The 20,833-nt window shown below is 43.7% G+C and overlaps 1 protein-coding gene and 1 long non-coding RNA gene across 5 annotated transcripts in view; one reads left to right on the top strand and one right to left on the bottom strand.

Annotated features, from left to right (window-relative positions):
• ap1ar (adaptor related protein complex 1 associated regulatory protein) overlaps positions 1-20,833 on the top strand; it is a 143,890-nt gene that overhangs the window by 104,997 nt on the left and 18,060 nt on the right. For all 4 annotated transcript variants that reach the window (XM_070871259.1, XM_070871255.1, XM_070871265.1 and 1 more), the window contains one exon: positions 15,714-15,836. In XM_070871259.1, the coding sequence (XP_070727360.1) occupies positions 15,714-15,836 (123 nt within the window). The remainder of the gene's footprint in view (positions 1-15,713; positions 15,837-20,833) is intronic.
• The window catches only part of LOC139245734 (uncharacterized), a 50,835-nt gene that overhangs the window by 22,055 nt on the left and 7,947 nt on the right, over positions 1-20,833 (bottom strand). The window lies entirely within an intron of this gene.

Genomic DNA, 20,833 nt, shown 5'->3' with positions numbered 1-20,833 from the left:
AGAATGGCCAAAGGTCATAAAATAACATAATCTCTCAACATTTTAGAGCACAGAAACGAGCCATTTGGCCCAGTTAGTCTATGCCGGTGTTTATGCTCCACATGAGCCTCCTCCCACCCTACTTTATCGAACCATGACATCATATCCTTCTATTCTTTGCTCCCTCGTGTATTTCTCTAGCTTCCCCTTAAATGCATTTGTTGTTAAATGTTTCCCCACTGCTCTACTTACCCGCTCCCCAAGGAGCGGGTGCAGGACATTCTGAAAAGGGAGGGAGAACAGCCAGTTGTCGTGGTGCACATTAGTACCAACGACATAGGTAAAAAAAGGGATGAGGTCCTACGAAACGAATTTAAGGAACTAGGAGCTAAATTAAAAAGTAGGACCTCAAAAGTAGTAATCTCAGGATTGCTACCAGTGCCACATGCTAGTCAGAGTAGGAATCGCAGGATAGCGCAGATGAATACGTGGCTTGAGCATTGGTGCAGCAGGGAAGGATTCAAATTCCTGGGGCATTGGAACCGGTTCTGGGGGAGGTGGGACCAGTACAAACCGGATGGTCTGCACCTAGGCAGGACCGGAACCAATGTCCTAGGGGGAGTGTTTGCTAGTGCTGTTGGGGAGGAGTTAAACTAATATGGCAGGGGGATGGGAACCAATGCAGGGAGACAGAGAGAAACAAAAAGGAGGCAAAAGCAAAAGACAAAGGAGATGAGGAAAAGTGGAGAGCAGAGAAACCCAAGGCAAAGAACAAAAAGGGCCACTGTACAGCAAAATTCTAAAAGGACAAAGGGTGTTTTAAAAAAACAAGCCTGAAGGCTTTGTGTCTTAATGCAAGGAGTAGCCATAATAAGGTGGATGAATTAACTGTGCAAATAGATGTTAACAAATATGATGTGATTGGGATTACAGAGACATGGCTCCAGGATGATCAGGGCTGGGAACTCAACATCCAGGGGTATTCAACATTTAGGAAGGATAGAATAAAAGGAAAAGGAGGTGGGGTAGCATTGCTGGTTAAAGAGGAGATTAATGCAATAGTTAGGAAAGACATTAGCTTGGATGATGTGGAATCTATATGGGTAGAGCTGCAGAACACCAAAGGGCAAAAAACGTTAGTGGGAGTAGTGTACAGACCTCCAAACAGTAGTCGTCATGTTGGGGAGGGCATCAAACAGGAAATTAGGGGTGCATGTAATAAAGATGCAGCAGTTATAATGGGTGACTTTAATATGCACGTAGATTGGGCTAGCCAAACTGGAAGCAATACAGTGGAGGAGGATTTCCTGGAGTGCATAAGGGATGGTTTTCTAGACCAATATGTCGAGGAACCAACTAGGGGGGAGGCCATCTTAGACTGGGTGTTGTGTAATGAGAGAGGATTAATTAGCAATCTCATTGTGCGAGGCCCCTTGGGGAAGAGTGACCATAATATGGTGGAATTCTGCATTAGGATGGAGAATGACACAGTTAATTCAGAGACCATGGTCCAGAACTTAAAGAAGGGTAACTTTGAAGGTATGAGGCGTGAATTGGCTAGGATAGATTGGTGAATGATACTGAAGGGGTTGACTGTGGATGGGCAATGGCAGACATTTAGAGACCGCATGGATGAACTACAACAATTGTACATTCCTGTCTGGCGTAAAAATAAAAAAGGGAAGGTGGCTCAACCGTGCCTATCAAGGGAAATCAGGGATAGTATTAAAGCCAAGGAAGTGGCATACAAATTGGCCAGAAATAGCAGCGAACCTGGGGACTGGGAGAAATTTAGAACTCAGCAGAGGAGGACAAAGGGTTTGATTAGGGCAGGGAAAATGGAGTATGAGAAGAAGCTTGCAGGGAACATTAAGGCAGATTGCAAAAGTTTCCATAGATATGTAAAGAGAAAAAAGTTAGTAAAGACAAACGTAGGTCCCCTGCAGTCAGAATCAGGGGAAGTCATAACGGGGAACAAAGAAATGGCAGACCGATTGAATAAGTACTTTGGTTCGGTATTCACTAAGAAGGACACAAACAACCTTCCGGATATAAAAGGGGTCAGAGGGTCTAGTAAGGAGGAGGAACTGAGGGAAATCCTTATTAGTCGGGAAATTGTGTTGGGAAAATTGATGGGATTGAAGGCCAATAAATCCCCAGGGCCTGATGGACTGCATCCCAGAGTACTTAAGGAGGTGGGCTTGGAAATAGCGGATGCATTGACAGTCATTTTCCAACATTCCATTGACTCTGGATCAGTTCCTATCGAGTGGAGGGTAGTCAATGTAACCCCACTTTTTTAAAAAAGGAGAGAGAAAACAGGGAATTATCGACTGGTCAGCCTGACCTCAGTAGTGGGTAAAATGATGGAATCAATTATTAAGGATGTCATAGCAGCGCATTTGGAAAAAGGTGACATGATAGGTCCAAGTCAGCATGGATTTGTGAAAGGGAAATCATGCTTGACAAATCTTCTGGAATTTTTTGAGGATGTTTCCAGTAAAGTGGACAAGGGAGAACCAGTTGATGTGGTATATTTGGACTTTCAGAAGGCTTTCGACAAGGTCCCACACAAGAGATTAATGTGCAAAGTTAAAGCACATGGGATTGAGGGTAGTGTGCTGACGTGGTTTGAGAACTGGTTGTCAGACAGGAAGCAAAGAGTAGGAGTAAATGGGTACTTTTCAGAATGGCAGGCAGTGACTAGTGGGGTACCGCAAGGTTCTGTGCTGGGGCCCCAGCTGTTTACATTGTACATTAATGATTTCGACGAGGGGGTTAAATGTAGTATCTCCAAATTTGCAGATGACACTAAGTTGGGTGGCAGTGTGAGCTGCGAGGAGGATGCTATGAGGCTGCAGAGTGACTTGGATAGGTTAGGTGAGTGGGCAAATGCATGGCAGATGAAGTATAATGTGGATAAATGTGAGGTTATCCACTTTGGTGGTAAAAACAGAGAGACAGACTATTATCTGAATGGTGACAGATTAGGAAAAGGGGAGGTGCAACGAGACCTGGGTATCATGGTACATCAGTCATTGAAGGTTGGCATGCAGGTACAGCAGGCGGTTAAGAAAGCAAATGGCATGTTGGCCTTCATAGCAAGGGGATTTGAGTACAGGGGCAGGGAGGTGTTACTACAGTTGTACAGGGCCTTGGTGAGGCCACACCTGGAGTATTGTGTACAGTTTTGGTCTCCTAACTTGAGGAAGGACATTCTTGCTATTGAGGGAGTGCAGCGAAGGTTCACCAGACTGATTCCCGGGATGGTGGGACTGACCTATCAAGAAAGACCGGATCAATTGGGCTTGTATTCACTGGAGTTCAGAAGAAAGAGAGGGGACCTCATAGAAACGTTTAAAATTCTGACGGGTTTAGACAGGTTAGATGCAGGAAGAATGTTCCCAATGTTGGAGAAGTCCAGAACCACGGGTCACAGTCTAAGGATAAGGGGGTAAGCCATTTAGGACCGAGATGAGGAGAAACTTCTTCACCCAGAGAGTGGTGAACCTGTGGAATTCTCTACCACAGAAAGTAGTTGAGGCCAATTCACTAAATATATTCAAAAGGGAGTTAGATGAAGTCCTTACTACTAGGGGAATCAAGGGGTATGGCGAGAATGCAGGAAGGGGGTACTGAATTTGCATGTTCAGCCATGAACTCATTGAATGGCGGTGCAGGCTAGAAGGGCTGAATGGCCTACTCCTGCACCTATTTTCTATGTTTCCATGAGATCGGTGCTGTTTTGGTTCAGGTGGAGGTTGTCCCTTCAGTATAGCATTCCTTTGTTTGAAAAACAAAACTTTGTGTAGTAATCTTTGGATTACTTCTTATGTCACGCACTGGCCTAGTTAAGCAAAAAAAAGAGTACAACGGTCATCACATGGCTGCAGGGCAGAAGGGTTCATGTGTGGGGCATTGGAGTGATTCCTGGAAGAAGGGAAGGCTATACTATTGGGACAGCCTGCACCTGAACCAAAATAGAACTAATGTCCTTATGGAAAGGGTAAGTCGAGAATGGAGGAATATTTAAACTGATGTCGATGGGGAAAGTCTAGGTTTTAGACTAGTGAAAGAACAGGAATAAGAAAACTATTGGATTTGAAGCAGGCGGTTTATCTGAAATAAATAGTGGAAAAACGTCGAGAGGAGAAAGGGAAAAAATCAGCCTGCAAAGTAGAATGAGAATGCAAGGAATATATTTAAAAAAAATGAGAAATCCGAAAAAACAATAAGGGTCAATGTTGCAAAAGATTGGAGTCAGAATTTGAGTGGTATTTGAGCAAAAAGGTTTCCAAAATTTGGAGAGTTTAGATGCATTAATAAAAATGGAAAGACATGATATGATATAGCTACAACAGAGGCATGGTTTAAGTTTAGACAGGACTGGAAACATGTTGGGCTGGATCTTGCTGTAGTGGAGCATTGTGTTAGACTTTTTCGTGCACTCTTCAACTCAAATTTAGCGCTCCGTAACTTGATGGAAGAGTGAGCTGATAATGGCATGACAAGGGCAAAGGGGTATCTGAGCTTTTAGTGAAAGGTGGGACCAGCAGTGTATATCCTTAACCAATGAGATTTAAGGATTGAGAGAGTCATAAAGGAACAACAGCGAAAGAGGGTAAATTAGAGTGGGTGAATTAATCAAATCAGGTGCAACTCGGGAAAGAAAGATTGGATTAAGAGAGAGAGAAAAAAGACAAAGGAAAAGTAAGAAAAAAAAATGTAATGTTAAAAAATCTTCAATCTACTACATGCAGGAATGTGATGAACAGTTTAAATTGATCAGTTTCTGGGCTAGAGAGGTTGATTTAACTTTCTGCAGTAAGTTTAATGGGCAATTAATGTGCAAATCCAGCAACTTCTTAGAAAGAATCAGGGGGGGTGGGGGGTGGTACTCAGGGTGAGATGCTGCTTATGAGAAGCAAATGCGGAGTGGTGTAAATTGACCAGCAAGTTCTGGAGATTTGCAACTCAGGATTTTTTTCTTGATCTCCTAAACTTGCTAGCTGATTTGTACATTGATAAAATAGTTATTTTACCAACGAGGTGCGGCCCAATATTTCTAATTGTAACAAATTCAGGAGAGATATGGAAGAAAACTAAATGGGGATCCTACCCAAATTTATGGGCAGAAAAAATAACCAGTAGATCATCAGATCAGCAATGGGAAATCTTCAAATACGAGATAAATTAAAGAGAAAAAATGCTACAAAGCAAAAAGGGATGTATCAAACTGTTCCATGGAGAAGTTGTCAGATTAAACCGAACCTAAAACATAAATGGGAGGAATATGAGGAAGTTAGTATTACTAGCACTAAAGATAGTCATGGAGTATAGAAAGTGCAGTAAGGAGGTGTGAGAGAGACTAGAAGAGCTAAAGGGTAATATGAAAAAAGACTAGCAGACATATTAAAATAAGAGCTATTTATAAGCATATATTCAAGGGAGGGTTGCACCTCAACAGAGCTGGGACCAGTATCCTCACGGGAGGGTTTGCAAGTGCAGTTGGGGAGGGTTTAAACTAGCTTGGCAAGGGGATGGGAACCGGAGAATAGATTCAGTGGGGAGAGAAGCAAAGCTGGAATTAGGCTGCAGAAAAGTAGAAAGTGAATTTGGAACACTAGGGAATGAGGGCTGGAAAATAGACAACAAGGGAATTTGTCAATACTAAATGGTATATATTTCAATGCAACAAGTATAGGGAATAACGTAAATGAGCTGAGAGCAAAGATAGACACTTGGGAGTATGATATTATATCTATTACTGAGACATGGCTGAAAGAAGGGCAGGTATGGCAGCTCAACATTCCTGGTTACAGGGTTTTATGACTGGATAGAGAGGGGGGGGGTCGCAGTATTAATTAAAGAAACAATTACAGCTGTGAGAAGGTATGATATGTTAGAGGGGTCACCAAACAAGGCCATATGGATTGAATTGAAGAACAAAAAGGGGCGATCACACTACTGGGAGTGTACTTTAGGCCCCCAAATAGTCAGAGATAGAAGAACAACTATGTGGGCAAATTGCTGCAAAGTGCAAAAACTATAGAGCTGTAATAGTGAAGAATTTCAACTACCCTAATATTAACTGGGAAAAAAGTAGTGTGAATGGTACAGAGGATGCGGAATTCCTAAAATGCATTCAGGAGAACTTCTTTAGCCAGTATGTAACAAGCCCAACAAGGGAAGGAGAGGTTCTAGACTTTGTTTTGGGGAATGAAGAGGGGCAGGTGGAAGGGGTATCAGTGGGAGAACATTTTGGTGATAGTGGTCATAATTCAGTAAGATTTAGGGTAGTTATGGAAAAGGACAAAGGTGGACCAGGAATACAAGTTCTCAACTGGGGTAAAGCCAATTTTGCTGAGCTGAGATGGGATTTGGCAAAAGTGGACTGGAACCGGCTACTTGATGGTAAATCAGTGTCACTGCAGTGGGAGGCATTCAAGGTGGAGATCCTGAGGATACAGAGCAAGTATGTTGGCTTTTTTTAAAAAAAAAGGTGGAGCTAACAAACCTAGAGCCCCCTGGATGTCAAGGTTAGGATGAAGAAAAAAAGCGAAGCTTATGGCAGATACTGAGAACGCAATACTGCAGAAACTCTAGAGGAGAATAAAAAGTGCAGGAGTGCAATTAAAAAAGATATCAGGAAAGCAAAGAGAGAGCATGAAAGAATGTTGGCAAGCAAAATCAGGGGAAACCCAAAGCTGTTTTATAAATACATTAAGAACAAGAGGATAACTAGAGAAAGAGTGGGGCCTATTAGAGACCATAAAGGAAATCTGTGTGTGGAGGCAGAAGACATGGGAATGATTCTTAATGAATACTTTGCATCTGTTTTTACCAAGGGAGGGGCGATGCAGACTTTGCAATGAGGGAGGAGTGTGAAATATTATTCAAGGTAAACATAGTGAGAGGAAGTATTAAGGGGCTCAGCAGCTTTGAAAGTGGATGAATCCCCAGGCCCGGATGAAACGTATCCCAGGCTGTTAAGAGAAGCAAAAGAGGAAATAGCAGAGGCTCTGACCATCATTTTCCAGTCCTCTCTGGCTTCAGGTGTGGTGCCAGAGGACTGCTAATATGGTACCTTTGTTTAAAAAGATAGAAAGGGATAGACTGAGTAATTACAGGCCACTCAGCCTATCCTCAGTGGTGGGAAAATTATTGGAAAAAATACTGGGGGACAGGATAAATCTTCATTTGGAAAGACATGGATTAATCGAGGACCGTCAGCATGGATTTGTTAAGAGAAGGTCGTGTCCAATTAACTTGATAGAATTTTTGGAGGAGGTAACCAGGAGGGTTGATGAGGGCAGTGTGTATGATGCAGTGTATATGGATTTTAGCAAAGCTTTTCATAGGGTCCCACGTGGCAGACTGATCACGAAAGTAAAAGCCCATGAGATCCAGGGCAAAGTGGCAAGTTGGATCCAAAATTGGCTCAGAGGCAGGAAGCAAAGGGTAATATTTGATGCGTGGAAGGCTATATCTAGTGGGGTTCTGCAGGGCTCTGTGCTGGGTCCCTTGCTGTTTGTGGTATATGTCAATGACTTGGACTTGAATGTTGGTATGATTAAGTTGTTTGCAGGTGACACTAAAATAGGCAGTGTGGTTGATAATGAAGAAGAAAGCTGTGGACTGCAGGAAGGTATCAATGTACTGGACAGTTGGGCAGATCAGTGGCAAATGGAATTCAATCCAGATAAGTGTGATGTAATGAATTTGGGGAGGTCTAACAAGGCAAGGGAATACACATTAAATGGTACAACACTGAAAAGTGTAGAGGGACAAAGGGACCTTGGAGTGCAGGTATACAGATCCCTGAAGATAGCAGGCCAGGTAGATAAGATGGTTAAGAAGGCATATGGAAAGCTTGTCTTAATTAGTCGAGGCATGAAATACAAGAGCAAGGATGTTATGCTTGAACCATGTAAAGCACTGGTTAGGCCGCAGCTGGAGTACTGTGTGCAGTTCTGGTCACCACATTACAGGAAAGATGTAATTGCACTGGAAAGGGTGCAGAGGAGATTTCCAAGAATGTTGCCTGGACTGGAGAATTTTGGCTTTGAGGAAAGATTGGAGATGCTGGGTCTATTTTATTTGGAACAGAGGAGGCTGATTTTATTGAGGTGTATATAATTGAGGGGCCTGGATAGAGTGGATAGGAAGGTCCTGTTTCCCTTGGCTGAGGGGTCAACAACCAGGGGGCATAGATTTAAAGTAATTGGGGGGAAGTTTAGAGGAGATATACGGGGAAATGTCTTCACCCAGAGGGTGGTGGAGGTCTGGAACTCACTGCCTGAAAGGGTGGTAGGGGCAGGAACCCTCACCACATTTTTAAAATATTTGGATGTGCACTTAAAGTTCCGTAAGCTACAGGGCTACGGACCAAGAGCTGGAAAGTGGGATTAAACTGGATCGTTCTTGGTCGGCCAGTGTGAACACGATGGGCCGAAATGGCCTACTTCCGTGCTGTAAATTTCTATGATTCTATGAATTGTTAAAAGAATCTAGAACCACTCAGCTGAAGTAGAGTCAAATTGTGGAGGTTAGAGGTGTGACCGAAATGGTAAATAAATATTTTGTATGAGTTTTTCCACAAATAATGGTAGAAGTGAGAACATAGATATTCTACATAAGGATATGGACCAATCGGTTGGAGATACCTGTAGAAAAGGAAATGGTTTTCAAAGAATTAGCAGAGCTCAAGGTGGATAAGTTACCAGGCTAAAATGGCATGTATGCTAGGCTATAGTTCTATGCCTAGCATACATGGTTCTAATTTTTGAAACCTGTTTTTAAAAAAAAAAAAGCAAATTGTGCCAGGGACCAAACAGTAGCCAATGTAATTTATTTTTAATTCAGTTACTTGATGTCGGCATCGCCGGCAAGGCCAGCATTTACTATCCATCTCTAAGTGCCCTTGAGAAGATAGTGGTGAGCCATCTTGTTGAACTGCTGCAGTTCGTGTGGCAAAGGCACTCCCACGATGCTGTTTGGGAGTGAGTTCCAGAAACTTAACTGGACCAGCATCATAAATACTATGGCAACAAGAGCAGGTCAGAGGCTGGGTATTCTGTGGCGAGTGTCCCACCTCCTGACTCCCCAAAGCCTTTCTAACATCGACAAGTCAGAAGTGTGATGGAATACTCTCCACTTGCTTGGATGAGTGCAGTTCCAACAACACTGAAGCAGTTTGACATCATCCAGGACAAAGCAGCCTGCTTGATTGGAACTCCATCCATCACCTAAAACATTCACTCCCTCCACCACCGGTGTACTGTGGCTGCAGTGCATCTGCAAGGTGGTGTACTGAAGCACCTCCCAATCCCGTGACCTCTACTACCTAGAAGGACAAGGGCAGCAGGCGCATGGGAATACCATCACCTGCAAGTTCCCCTCCAAGTTACACACCATCCTGACTTGGAAGTCGCTGTTCCTTATCGTCGCTGAGTCAAAATCCTGGAATTGCCACACTAACAGTACAGTGGGAGTACTTTCACCACAAAGAATCGTAGAAATTTACAGCACGGAAGGAGGCCATTCTGGCCCATCGTGTCCATGCTGGCCAACAAGAAGCTATCCATCATGGGCCACCCCGACCTGCAGGAGAACATCTCCGCAGGTCGGGGCTATAAATAGAGCTGGAGCAGCGGGCCCTTCACCATCAGCCACCCCGATCTGCGAGAGAACGTCTTCCCTTAACAAATCCGTGCTGATTGTCCTTGATTAATCTGTGCTTTTCTAAGTGAAGATTTATCCTGTCCTTCAGGATTTTTTCCAATAATTTTCCCACCACTGAGGCTAGGCTGACTAGCCTGTAATTACTCTGTCTGTTCCTTTCTCCCTTCAACAAAGGTACCACATTAGCAGTCATCCAGTCCTCTGGCACCATACCTGAAGCCAGAGAGGATTGGAAAATGATCATCAAAGCTTCGATTATTTCCTCCTTTGCTTTACTTAACAACCTGGCATACATTCAATCCAGGCCTGGGAATTTATCCACTTTCAAACCTGCTAAATCTCTTAATACCTTCTCTCTCTCTGTTTATTTCATCTAATATTTCACATTTCTCCTCAATAGTAGTGTCTGCATCGCCCCTCTCTTTTGTGAAAACAGATGCAAAGTATTTATTAAGAACCATATCCACATCTTCCACCTCCACACACATATTACCCTCATGGTCTCTAATAGGCCATACCCTTTCTTTAGTTATCCTTTTGCTCTTAATATATTTGTAAAACATCTTTGGGTTTACCTTGATTTTACTTGCCAACAATTTTTCATGCCCTCTGCTTTCCTAATATCCCTTTTAATCTCACCCCTGGACTTTCTATACTCCTAGAGATTCTGCAATATTTATCCCTTGGTATCTGTCATAAGCTTCCCTTTTTTGCTTTATCCTACCCTGTATGTCCCTCGACATTCACAGGGCACTTGATTTGTTAGTCCCTCCCTTTTTCTTTAAGGGCACATATTTGGCCTGAACCCTATGGATCTCCTCCTTGAATGCCTCCCACTGCTCTGACACTGATTTACCTTCAAGTAGCTGTTTCCAGTCCACGATGGCCAAATCACTTCTCAGCTTAGCAAAGTTGGCTTTTCCCCAATTTAGAACTTTTATTCCTGGTCTATCCTTGTCCTTTTCCATAACTACCTTAAATCTGACTGAATTATGGTCACTACCATCTAAATACTCTCCCACTGATGCCCCTTCCACCAGCACAGCTTCATTCCCTAAAACTAAATCCAGAACCGTTCCCTCCCATGTTGGGTTTGCTACATACTGGCTAAAAAAGTTCTCTTGAATGCTTTTAGGAATTCCACACCCTCTATACTCTTCACACTAATTTTGTCCCAGTTAATGTTAGGATAGTTGAAATCCCCTACTATTACTGCCCTATAGTTTTTGCACTTCTCAGAAATTTGCCTACATATTTGCTCTTCTATCTCCCTCTCACTGCTTGGGGGTCTATCGTACACTCCCAGCAGTGTGATCACCCCTTTTTTGTTTTCAATTTGACCCATATGGCCTCGTTTGATGATCCCTCTAACATATCATCCCTCCTCACAGCTGTAATAGTTTCTTTAATCAATACCATGACCCCCCCCCCCCCCCCCCCACCCTCCCTTTTTACCCTCCTCTCCATCCCGTCTGAAGATCCTATAGCCGGGAATGTTGAGCTGCCATACCTGCCCCTCTAACCATGTCTCTATAATAGCTATAATATCAAACTCCCAAGTGCCTACCTGTGTTCTCAGCTCATCTGCCTTATTCACTATACTCCTTGCATTGAAGTATATACCATTTAGTACAGCCAGACCTCCTTGTTGACTACTTTCTAGCCCTTGTTTCCTCTGTCCTTCAAATTCACTTTCTCCATTTTTGCTTTCCAATTCCAGCTTTACTATCCTCCCTACTGAAGCTATTCTCAGGTTCCCATCCCCTTGCCAAGCTAGTTTAAACCCTCCCCAACAGCAGTAGCAAAACCCCCCTGCGAGGATATTGATCCGACTCTGTTGAGGTGCAACCTGTCTGGCTTGTACAGGTCCCAATCCCTCCTGCACCATCTCTCCAGCCACGCACTCATCTGCACTGTCCTCCTATTTCTGTACTCCCTACTTCTGGCCTTACCAGCGATGTCCACATCCCATGAACGGATACAAAAAAAAATGTTGACCCAGTGATAAAGGAACGGCAATATATTTCTAAGTCAGAATGGTGTGTCATGTGGAGGAGAACTTGGAGATTGATGGTTTTCCCATGCACCTGCTGCCCTTGTCCTTCTAGGTGGTAGAGGTCAACAATTTGGGAGGTGCTGTCGAAGAATCTTTGGTGAGTTGATGCAGTGCATCTTCCAAATGGTGTACACACCAGTCACGTTGCGCTGGTGATGGAGAGAGTGAATGGTTAAGATGATGGATGGATCTGCTTTGTCCTGGATGGTGTTGAGCTTCTTGTGTTGTTGGAGCTGCACCCTTCCAGGTGAGTATTCCATCACATTACTGACTTGTGTCTTGCAGGTGGTGGGAAAGGCTTTGGGAAGTCTGCTGGTGAGACACTCGCCGCAGAATACCTAGCCTCTGACCTGCTATTGTTTCTGCTGTCGTCATCATCCATCATCATCATCATCATCATCATAGGCAGTCCCTCGGAATCGAGGAAGACTTGCTTCCACTATTAACATAAGTTCTTAGGTGGCTGTACAGGCCAATTTGAGAATCACAGTCTGTGTCACAGGTGGGACAGATAGTCGTTGAGGGAAGGGGTGGGTGGGACTGGTTTGCCGCACGCTCTTTCAGCTGCCTGCGCTTGATTTCTGCTTGCTCTCGGTGAACGAGGCTCGAAGTGCTCAGTGCCCTCCCGGATGCACTTCCTCCACTTAGGGCAGTCTTTGACCAGGGACTCCCAGGTGTCAGTGGGGATGTTGCACTTTATCAGGGAGGCTTTGAGGGTGTCCTTGTAACATTTCCGCTGCCCACCTTTGGCTTGTTTGCCGTGAAGGAGTTCCGAGTAGAGCGCTTGCTTTGGGAGTCTCGTGTCTGTATTTATGTGCCTGTTCTAGTTCAGTTTCTGGTCAATGGTGACCCCCCCCCCCAGGATGTTGATGGTGGGGAATTTGGCGATGGTAATGCAGTTGAATGTCATGGGGCGGTGGTTAGACCCTCGCTTGTTGGAGATAGTCATTGCCTGGCACTTGTGTGGCAAGAATGTTACTTGCAACTTATCAGGCCAAGCCTGAATATCATCCAGCTCTTGCTGCATGTCGGCATGGACTGCTTCATTTTCTGAGGAGTTGCAAATGACACTGAACACTGTGCAGTCATCAGTGAACATCCCCACTTCTGACCTTATGATGGAGGGAAGCTCATTGATGAAGCAGTTGAAGGATGGTTTGGCCTAGGACACTATCCTGAGGAACTTCTGCAGCAATGTCCTGGGGCTATGATGATGGACCTCCAACAACCACAACCATCTTCCTTTGTGCTAGGTATGACTTCAGCTAGTGGAGAGTTTTGCCCCTGATTCTCATTGATGTCAGTTTTATGAGAGCTCTTTGATGCCACACTCTGTCAAATGCTGCCTTGATGCAAGGACAGTCACTCTCACCGCTAGAATTCAGCTCTTTTGTCCATGTTTGGACCAAGGCTGTAATGAGGTCTGGAGCGGATGGTCCTGTGGAACTGAAACAGAGCGTCGGTGAGTGGGTTAGTGGTGCGTAAGTGCCGCTTGATAGCACTATCGATGACATTTTCCATCACTTTGTTGATGATTGAAAGTAAACTGATAGGGGCAGTAATTGGACAGATTGAATTTGTCCTGCCTTTTGTGGACAGGACATACCCGGGCAGTTTTCCACATTGTCGGATAGATGCCAGTGTTGTAGCTGGACTGGAACAGCTTGGCTAGAGGCATGGCTAATTCTGGAGCTCAAGACTTTAGCATGACAGCCGGGATGTTGTCAGGATCCATAGCCTTTGCTGTATCCAATGTGCTCAGCCATTTCTTGGTATCAAATGGAGTGAATCGAATTGGCTGAAGACTGGCTTCTGTGAGGAAGTGGATATGGATCATCCACTCGGCACTTCTGGCTGAAGATGGTTGTAAATGCTTCAGCCTTGTCTGTTGCATGCGTGTGCTGGGCTCTACCAACATTGAGGTTGGGGATATTCATGGAGCCTCCTTACCCCTTTAGTTGTTTAAGGTCCACCACCATTCATGACCGGATATGGCAGGATTGCAGAGCTTTGATCTGATCCATTGAGTATGGCATTGCTTAGCTCTGTCTTATAGCGTGCTGCTTCTGCTGTTCAGCTTGCATGTAGACCTGTATTGCAGCTTCCCCAGGTTGGCACCTCATTTTTAGGTACACCTGGTGCTGCTTCTGGCATGCTTTTCTGCACTCCTTATTGAACCAGGGTTAGTACCCTGTTTTGATGGTAATGGTAGAGTGAGGGATATACCGGGCCATAAGGTTACAGATTGTGATGGAATACAATTCTGCTGATGGCCCACAGTACCTCATGGATACCCAGTTTTGAGCTGCTAGATCTGTTCTGAATCTATCCCATTTAGCACAATGGTAGTGCCACACAACACGGTGGAGGGTGTCTTTATTGTGAGGACTGGACTTTGTCCCCACAATGACTGTGTGGTGGTCACTGCAACCAATGCTGTCATGGAAAGATGCATTTGCGACAGGTAGATTGGTGCGCACTAGGTCAAGTAGGGTTTTCCCTCATATTGGTTCACTCTCCATCTACCGCAGGCCCAGTATGGCAGCTGTCCTTCAGGGCTTGGACAGTAGCGGTGCTACCGCGCAACTCTTGGTTAATAACTGAATCTAACTAACTGAATCTTGCTCCTGACATTTGTCATAAGTCTCCTTTTTTCTGTTTTATTTTCATTGTTATTTCTTCTGTCATCCAGTTCACATTAACTTTGGATGCTCTACCTTTCCCCTTCAACGGAATACGACAAATTGATACCTGAACTAGCTCTTCCCTGAATGGCCCTCATTGTTTCATTACAGTTTTGAAGATTTAGTTCGGACCTGGAATTTTAGGTCCATCATTGAAACACCTGTGAACTTTTTGATGTGGAAGCAAGTCATCCTCGATTCGAGGGACTGTCTATGATGATGATTACAGTTTTAACCTGCAACCGCCTGTTCCAATCTACTGGTGCTAGGTCCCTTCTTAAATCACTGAAATTTGCTCTTCCCCAGTTAAGCATTTTTACACTTTTGATATTTTATGGTCTCTTTCCATAATTACTCTAAACAGAATTATGTTGTGGTCACTTTTTAACCAGATGAACTACTGTAACACACTCCACTTGCCCTACTTCATTTCCTAGAACAGGATCTAACACTGCTTCCTTCCTTGTTGGACTAGAGACATAATTGATCGAGAAAGTTCTCTTGTACACATCAAAAATTCCTCTCCTTCCCTACCCTTAGCATCATGTTTTTCCCAGTAATTAAAGTCTCCTAATATTGCTACTCTATTTTTGTTACACACCTTTGAAATTTGTTGACAAATTTGCTCATCCATCTCCTTTTCACGTGTTAAAAATTAAAACTAAAGCAAACAGGAAGAAAAGGAATATTGAAATACAGTCACATATTTAAAGTCCAATAATAACAGATGGCATTGTGCTATATTTTCATATTCAGTTTCCGTTATGGCTTTCAAGTATAATGCTAGCCTAGCTAGTTATAAATTATGAAAGCTGTATTAATATTGTATAGTACTAGATGAAGCGAGACGCCAAATAAAGCAATTCCTTCTACTGCACAAACTTATGTAATAAAATATTGATACTGTATGTTAACTTGCTATCTCTAGCTGCTTAGTTGATAAATCTATAGTGGTACATTATCTTTATAGAATATTAAAATATAGAATGAGCTATTTATGGTTAATAACACAATGAAAAGAAAGAAATGCAAACATTATTGAAAAATAAAGTGGCCCGTGGTACAAGCAACAGTCATTGCAAATATTTGATTTTTTACCAAGCAGATTAGAATATGAAAGTGTTATTTCTGGATCAACTATAATGCTGTTTTAAAAAAAAATGCAGTGTGTCTATAGCTTTGTGTCATAACTGTAAGGAGTTTAATCAGTACAGATTTGTTCGTTGACCTAGAACCTGCATATTTTGAGAGTGAATTTGAATTCATTGTTTAATTTCATTTTTTAAGAATTGTTCCTGCCTTCATGCTAGGAATCTCCTCAGAACCTACTATTCTGACACCAAACACTGAAAGCAGCTGTGACTTGACAACAAAAACCAAATCAACAAATGATGACAGTACTTCACTGGATCTCGAGTGGGAGGATGAAGAAGGTAAACCTGTTTAGATTCGTTAACTTTTCATTCCTAATCTCAATTATATCCTGGTTACACAATTTTCAGATGGGTTAGGGAGGGGGAGGTCGTGGTATTGATTAAAGAAACTATTACAGCTGTGAGGAGGGATGATATGTAAGAAGGATCATCAAACGAGGCCATATGGGTCGAACTGAAAAACAAAAAAGGGGTGATCACACTGCTGGGAGTGTACTATAGACCCCCAAACAGTGAGAAGGAGATAGAAGAGCAAATATGTAGGCAAATCTCTGAGAAGTGCAAAAACTATAGGGCAGTAATAGTAGGGGATTTCAACTATCCTAATATTATCACAAGGGAGGGGCGATGCAGACTTTGCAATGAAGGAGGAGGAATGTGAAATATTAGTCAAGGTAAACATTAGTCAAGGGGCATTGGAACCGGTTCTGGGGGAGGTGGGACCAGTACAAACCGGACGGTCTGCACCTGGGCAGGACCGGAACCAATGTCCTAGGGGGAGTGTTTGCTAGTGCTGTTGGGGAGGATTTAAACTAATATGGCGGGGGGATGGGAACCAATGCAGGGAGACAGAGGGAAACAAAAAGGAGGCAAAAGCAAAAGACAGAAAGGAGATGAGGAAAAGTGGAGGGCAGAGAAACCCAAGGCAAAGAACAAAAAGGGCCACTGTACAGCAAAATTCTAAAAGGACAAAGGGTGTTAAAAAAACAAGCCTGAAGGCTTTGTGTCTTAATGCAAGGAGTATCCGCAATAAGGTGGATGAATTAACTGTGCAAATAGATGTTAACAAATATGATGTGATTGGGATTACGGAGACGTGGCTCCAGGATGATCAGGGCTGGGAACTCAACATCCAGGGGTATTCAACATTCAGGAAAGATAGAATAAAAGGAAAAGGAGGTGGGGTAGCATTGCTGGTTAAGGAGCAAATTAAGGCAATAGTTTGGAAGGACATTAGCTTGGATGATGTGGAATCTATATGGGTAGAGCTGCAGAATACCAAAGGGCAAAAAACGTTAGTGGGAGTTGTGTACAGACCTCCAAACAGTAGTAGTGATGTTGGGGAGGGCATCAAACATGAAATTAGGGGTGCGTGCAATAAAGGTGCAGCAGTTATATTGGGTGACTTTAATATGCACATAGATTGAGTTAACCAAACTGGAAGCAATACGGTGGAGGAGGATTTCCTGGAGTGCATAAGGGATGGTTTTTTAGACCAATATGTCGAGGAACCAACTAGGGGGGAGGCCATCTTAGACTGGGTGTTGTGTAATGAGAGAGGATTAATTAGCAATCTCATTGTGCGAGGCCCCTTGGGGAAGAGTGACCATAATATGGTGGAATTCTGCATTAGGATGGAGAATGAAACAGTTAATTCAGAGACCATGGTCCAGAACTTAAAGAAGGGTAACTTTGAAGGGATGAGGCGTGAATTGGCTAGGATAGATTGGCAAATAATACTTGAGGGGTTGCCTGTGGATGGGCAATGGCAGACATTTAGAGACCGCATGGATGAACTACAACAATTGTACATTCCTGTCTGGCGTAAAAATAAAAAAGAGAAGGTGGCTCAACCATGGCTATCAAGGGAAATCAGGGATAGTATTAAAGCCAAGGAAGTGGCATACAAATTGGCCAGAAATGGCAGCGAACCCGGGGACTGGGAGAAATTTAGAACTCAGCAGAGGAGGACAAAGGGTTTGATTAGGGCAGGGAAAATGGAGTACGAGAAGAAGCTTGCAGGGAACATTAAGACGGATTGCAAAAGTTTCTATAGATATGTAAAGAGAAAAAGGTTAGTAAAGACAAACGTAGGTCCCCTGCAGTCAGAATCAGGGGAAGTCATAACGGGGAACAAAGAAATGGCGGACCAATTGAACAAGTACTTTGGTTCGGTATTCACTGAGGAGGACACAAACAACCTTCCGGATATAAAAGGGGTCGGAGGGTCTCGTAAGGAGGAGGAACTGAGGGAAATCCTTATTAGTCGGGAAATTGTGTTGGGGAAATTGATGGGATTGAAGGCCGATAAATCGCCAGGGCCTGATGGACTGCATCCCAGAGTACTTAAGGAGGTGGCCTTGGAAATAGTGGATGCATTGACAGTCATTTTCCAACACTCCATTGACTCTGGATCAGTTCCTATGGAGTGGAGGGTAGCCAATGTAACCCCACTTTTTAAAAAAGGAGGGAGAGAGAAAACAGGGAATTATAGACCGGTCAGCCTGACATCGGTAGTGGGTAAAATGATGGAATCAATTATTAAGGATGTCATAGCAGTGCATTTGGAAAGAGGTAATATGATAGGTCTAAGTCAGCATGGATTTGTGAAAGGGAAATCATGCTTGACAAATCTTCTGGAATTTTTTGAGGATGTTTCCAGTAAAGTGGACAAGGGAGAACCAGTTGATGTGGTATATTTGGACTTTCAGAAGGCTTTTGACAAGGTCCCACACAAGAGATTAATGTGCAAAGTTAAAGCACATGGGATTGGGGGTAGTGTGCTGACATGGATTGAGAACTGGTTGTCAGACAGGAAGCAAAGAGTAGGAGTAAATGGGGACTTTTCAGAATGGCAGGCAGTGACTAGTGGGGTACCGCAAGGTTCTGTGCTGGGGCCCCAGCTGTTTACACTGTACATTAATGATTTAGACGAGGGGGTTAAATGTAGTATCTCCAAATTTGCAGATGACACTAAGTTGGGTGGCAGTGTGAGCTGCGAGGAGGATGCTATGAGGCTGCAGAGTGACTTGGATAGGTTAGGTGAGTGGGCAAATGCATGGCAGATGAAGTATAATGTGGATAAATGTGAGGTTATCCACTTTGGTGGTAAAAACAGAGAGACAGACTATTATCTGAATGGTGACAGATTAGGAAAAGGGGAGGTGCAAAGAGACCTGGGTGTCATGGTACATCAGTCATTGAAGGTTGGCATGCAGGTACAGCAGGCGGTTAAGAAAGCAAATGGCATGTTGGCCTTCATAGCGAGGGGATTTGAGTACAGGGGCAGGGAGGTGTTGCTACAATTGTACAGGGCCTTGGTGAGGCCACACCTGGAGTATTGTGTACAGTTTTGGTCTCCTAACCTGAGGAAGGACATTCTTGCTATTGAGGGAGTGCAGCGAAGGTTCACCAGACTGATTCCCGGGATGGCGGGACTGACCTATCAAGAAAGACTGGATCAACTGGGCTTGTATTCACTGGAGTTCAGAAGAATGAGAGGGGACCTGATAGAAACGTTTAAAATTCTGACGGGGTTAGACAGGTTAGATGCAGGAAGAATGTTCCCAATGTTGGGGAAGTCCAGAACCAGGGGACACAGTCTAAGGATAAGGGGGAAGCCATTTAGGACCGAGATGAGGAGGAATTTCTTCACCCAGAGAGTGGTGAACCTGTGGAATTCTCTACCACAGAAAGTTGTTGAGGCCAATTCACTAAATATATTCAAAAAGGAGTTGGATGAAGTCCTTACTACTAGGGGAATCGAGGGGTATGGTGAGAAAGCAGGAATGGGGTACTGAAATTGCATGTTCAGCCATGAACTCATTGAATGGCGGTGCAGGCTAGAAGGGCCGAATGGCCTACTTTTGCACCTATTTTCTATGTTTCTATAAGAACATAAGAAATAGGAGCAGGAGTATGCCATACAGCCCCTCGAGCCTGCTCCGCCATTCAATAAGACCATGGCTGATCTGATCATGGACTCGGCTCCACTTCCCCACCCACTCCCCATAACCCCTTATTCCCTTATTGTTTAATAAACTGTCTATTTCTGTCTTAAATTTATTCAATGTCCCAGCTTCCACAGCTCTGAGGCAGTGAATTCCACAGATTTACAACCCTCAGAAGAAATTTCTCCTCATCTGTTTTAAATGGTTGGCCGCTTATTCTAAGATCATGCCCCCGAGTTCGATTCTCGCCCATCAGTGGAAACATCCTCTCTGCATTCACCTTGTCAAGCCCCCTCATAATCTTATACATTTCGATAAGATCACCTCTCATTCTTCTGAATTCCAATGAGTAGAGGCCCAACCTACTCAACCTTTCCTCATAAGTCAACCCCCTCATCTCCGGAATCAACTTCGTGAACCTTCTCTGAACTGCCTCAAAAGCAATATATCCTTTTGTAAATATGGAAACCAAAACTGCACGCAGTATTCCAGGTGTGGCCTCACCAATACCTTATAGCTGTAGCAAGACTTCCCTGCTTTTATACTCCATCCCCTTTGCAATAAAGGCCAAGATACCATTGGCCTTCCTGATCACTTGCTGTACCTGCATAATATCCTTTTGTGTTTCATGCACAAGTACACCCAGGTCCCGCTGTACTGCGGCACTTTGCAATCTTTCTCCATTTACATAATAACTGGCTCTTTGATTTTTTTTCTGCCAAAGTGCATGACCTCACACTTTTCAACATTATACTCCATCTGCCAAGTTTTTGCCTACTCATTTAGCCTGTCTATGTCTTTTTGCAGATTTTTTGTGTGCTCCTCACACATTGCTTTGCCTCCCATCTTTGTATCGTCAGCAAACTTGGCTACGTTACACTCAGTCCCTTCTTCCAAGTCGTTAATATAAATTGTTATTGGTTGGGATCCCAGCACTGATCCCTGTGGCACCCCACTAGTTACTGGTTGCCAACCAGAGAATGAACCATTTATCCCGACTCTGTTTTTTGTTAGTTAGCCAATCCTCTATCCATGCTAATATATTACCCCCAAACCCGTGAACTTTTATCTTGTGCAGTAAGCTTTTATGTGGCACCTTGTCAAATGCCTTCTGGAAGTCCAAATACACCACATCCACTGGTTCCCCTTTATCCACCCTGTTCATTGCATCCTCAAAGAACTCCAACAAATTTGTCAAACATGACTTCCCCTTCATAAATCCATGCTGACTCAGGAAGTATTAAGGGGCTCAGCAGCTTTAAAACTGGATAAATCCCCAGGCCCGGATGAAACGTATCCCAGGCTGTTAAGAGAAGCAAAAGAGGA

The sequence above is a fragment of the Pristiophorus japonicus genome, chromosome 2 (genome assembly GCF_044704955.1).
Source record: "Pristiophorus japonicus isolate sPriJap1 chromosome 2, sPriJap1.hap1, whole genome shotgun sequence".
Classification (NCBI taxonomy): Eukaryota; Metazoa; Chordata; class Chondrichthyes; family Pristiophoridae; genus Pristiophorus; species Pristiophorus japonicus.
This window is presented reverse-complemented; position numbering and strand designations above follow the sequence as displayed.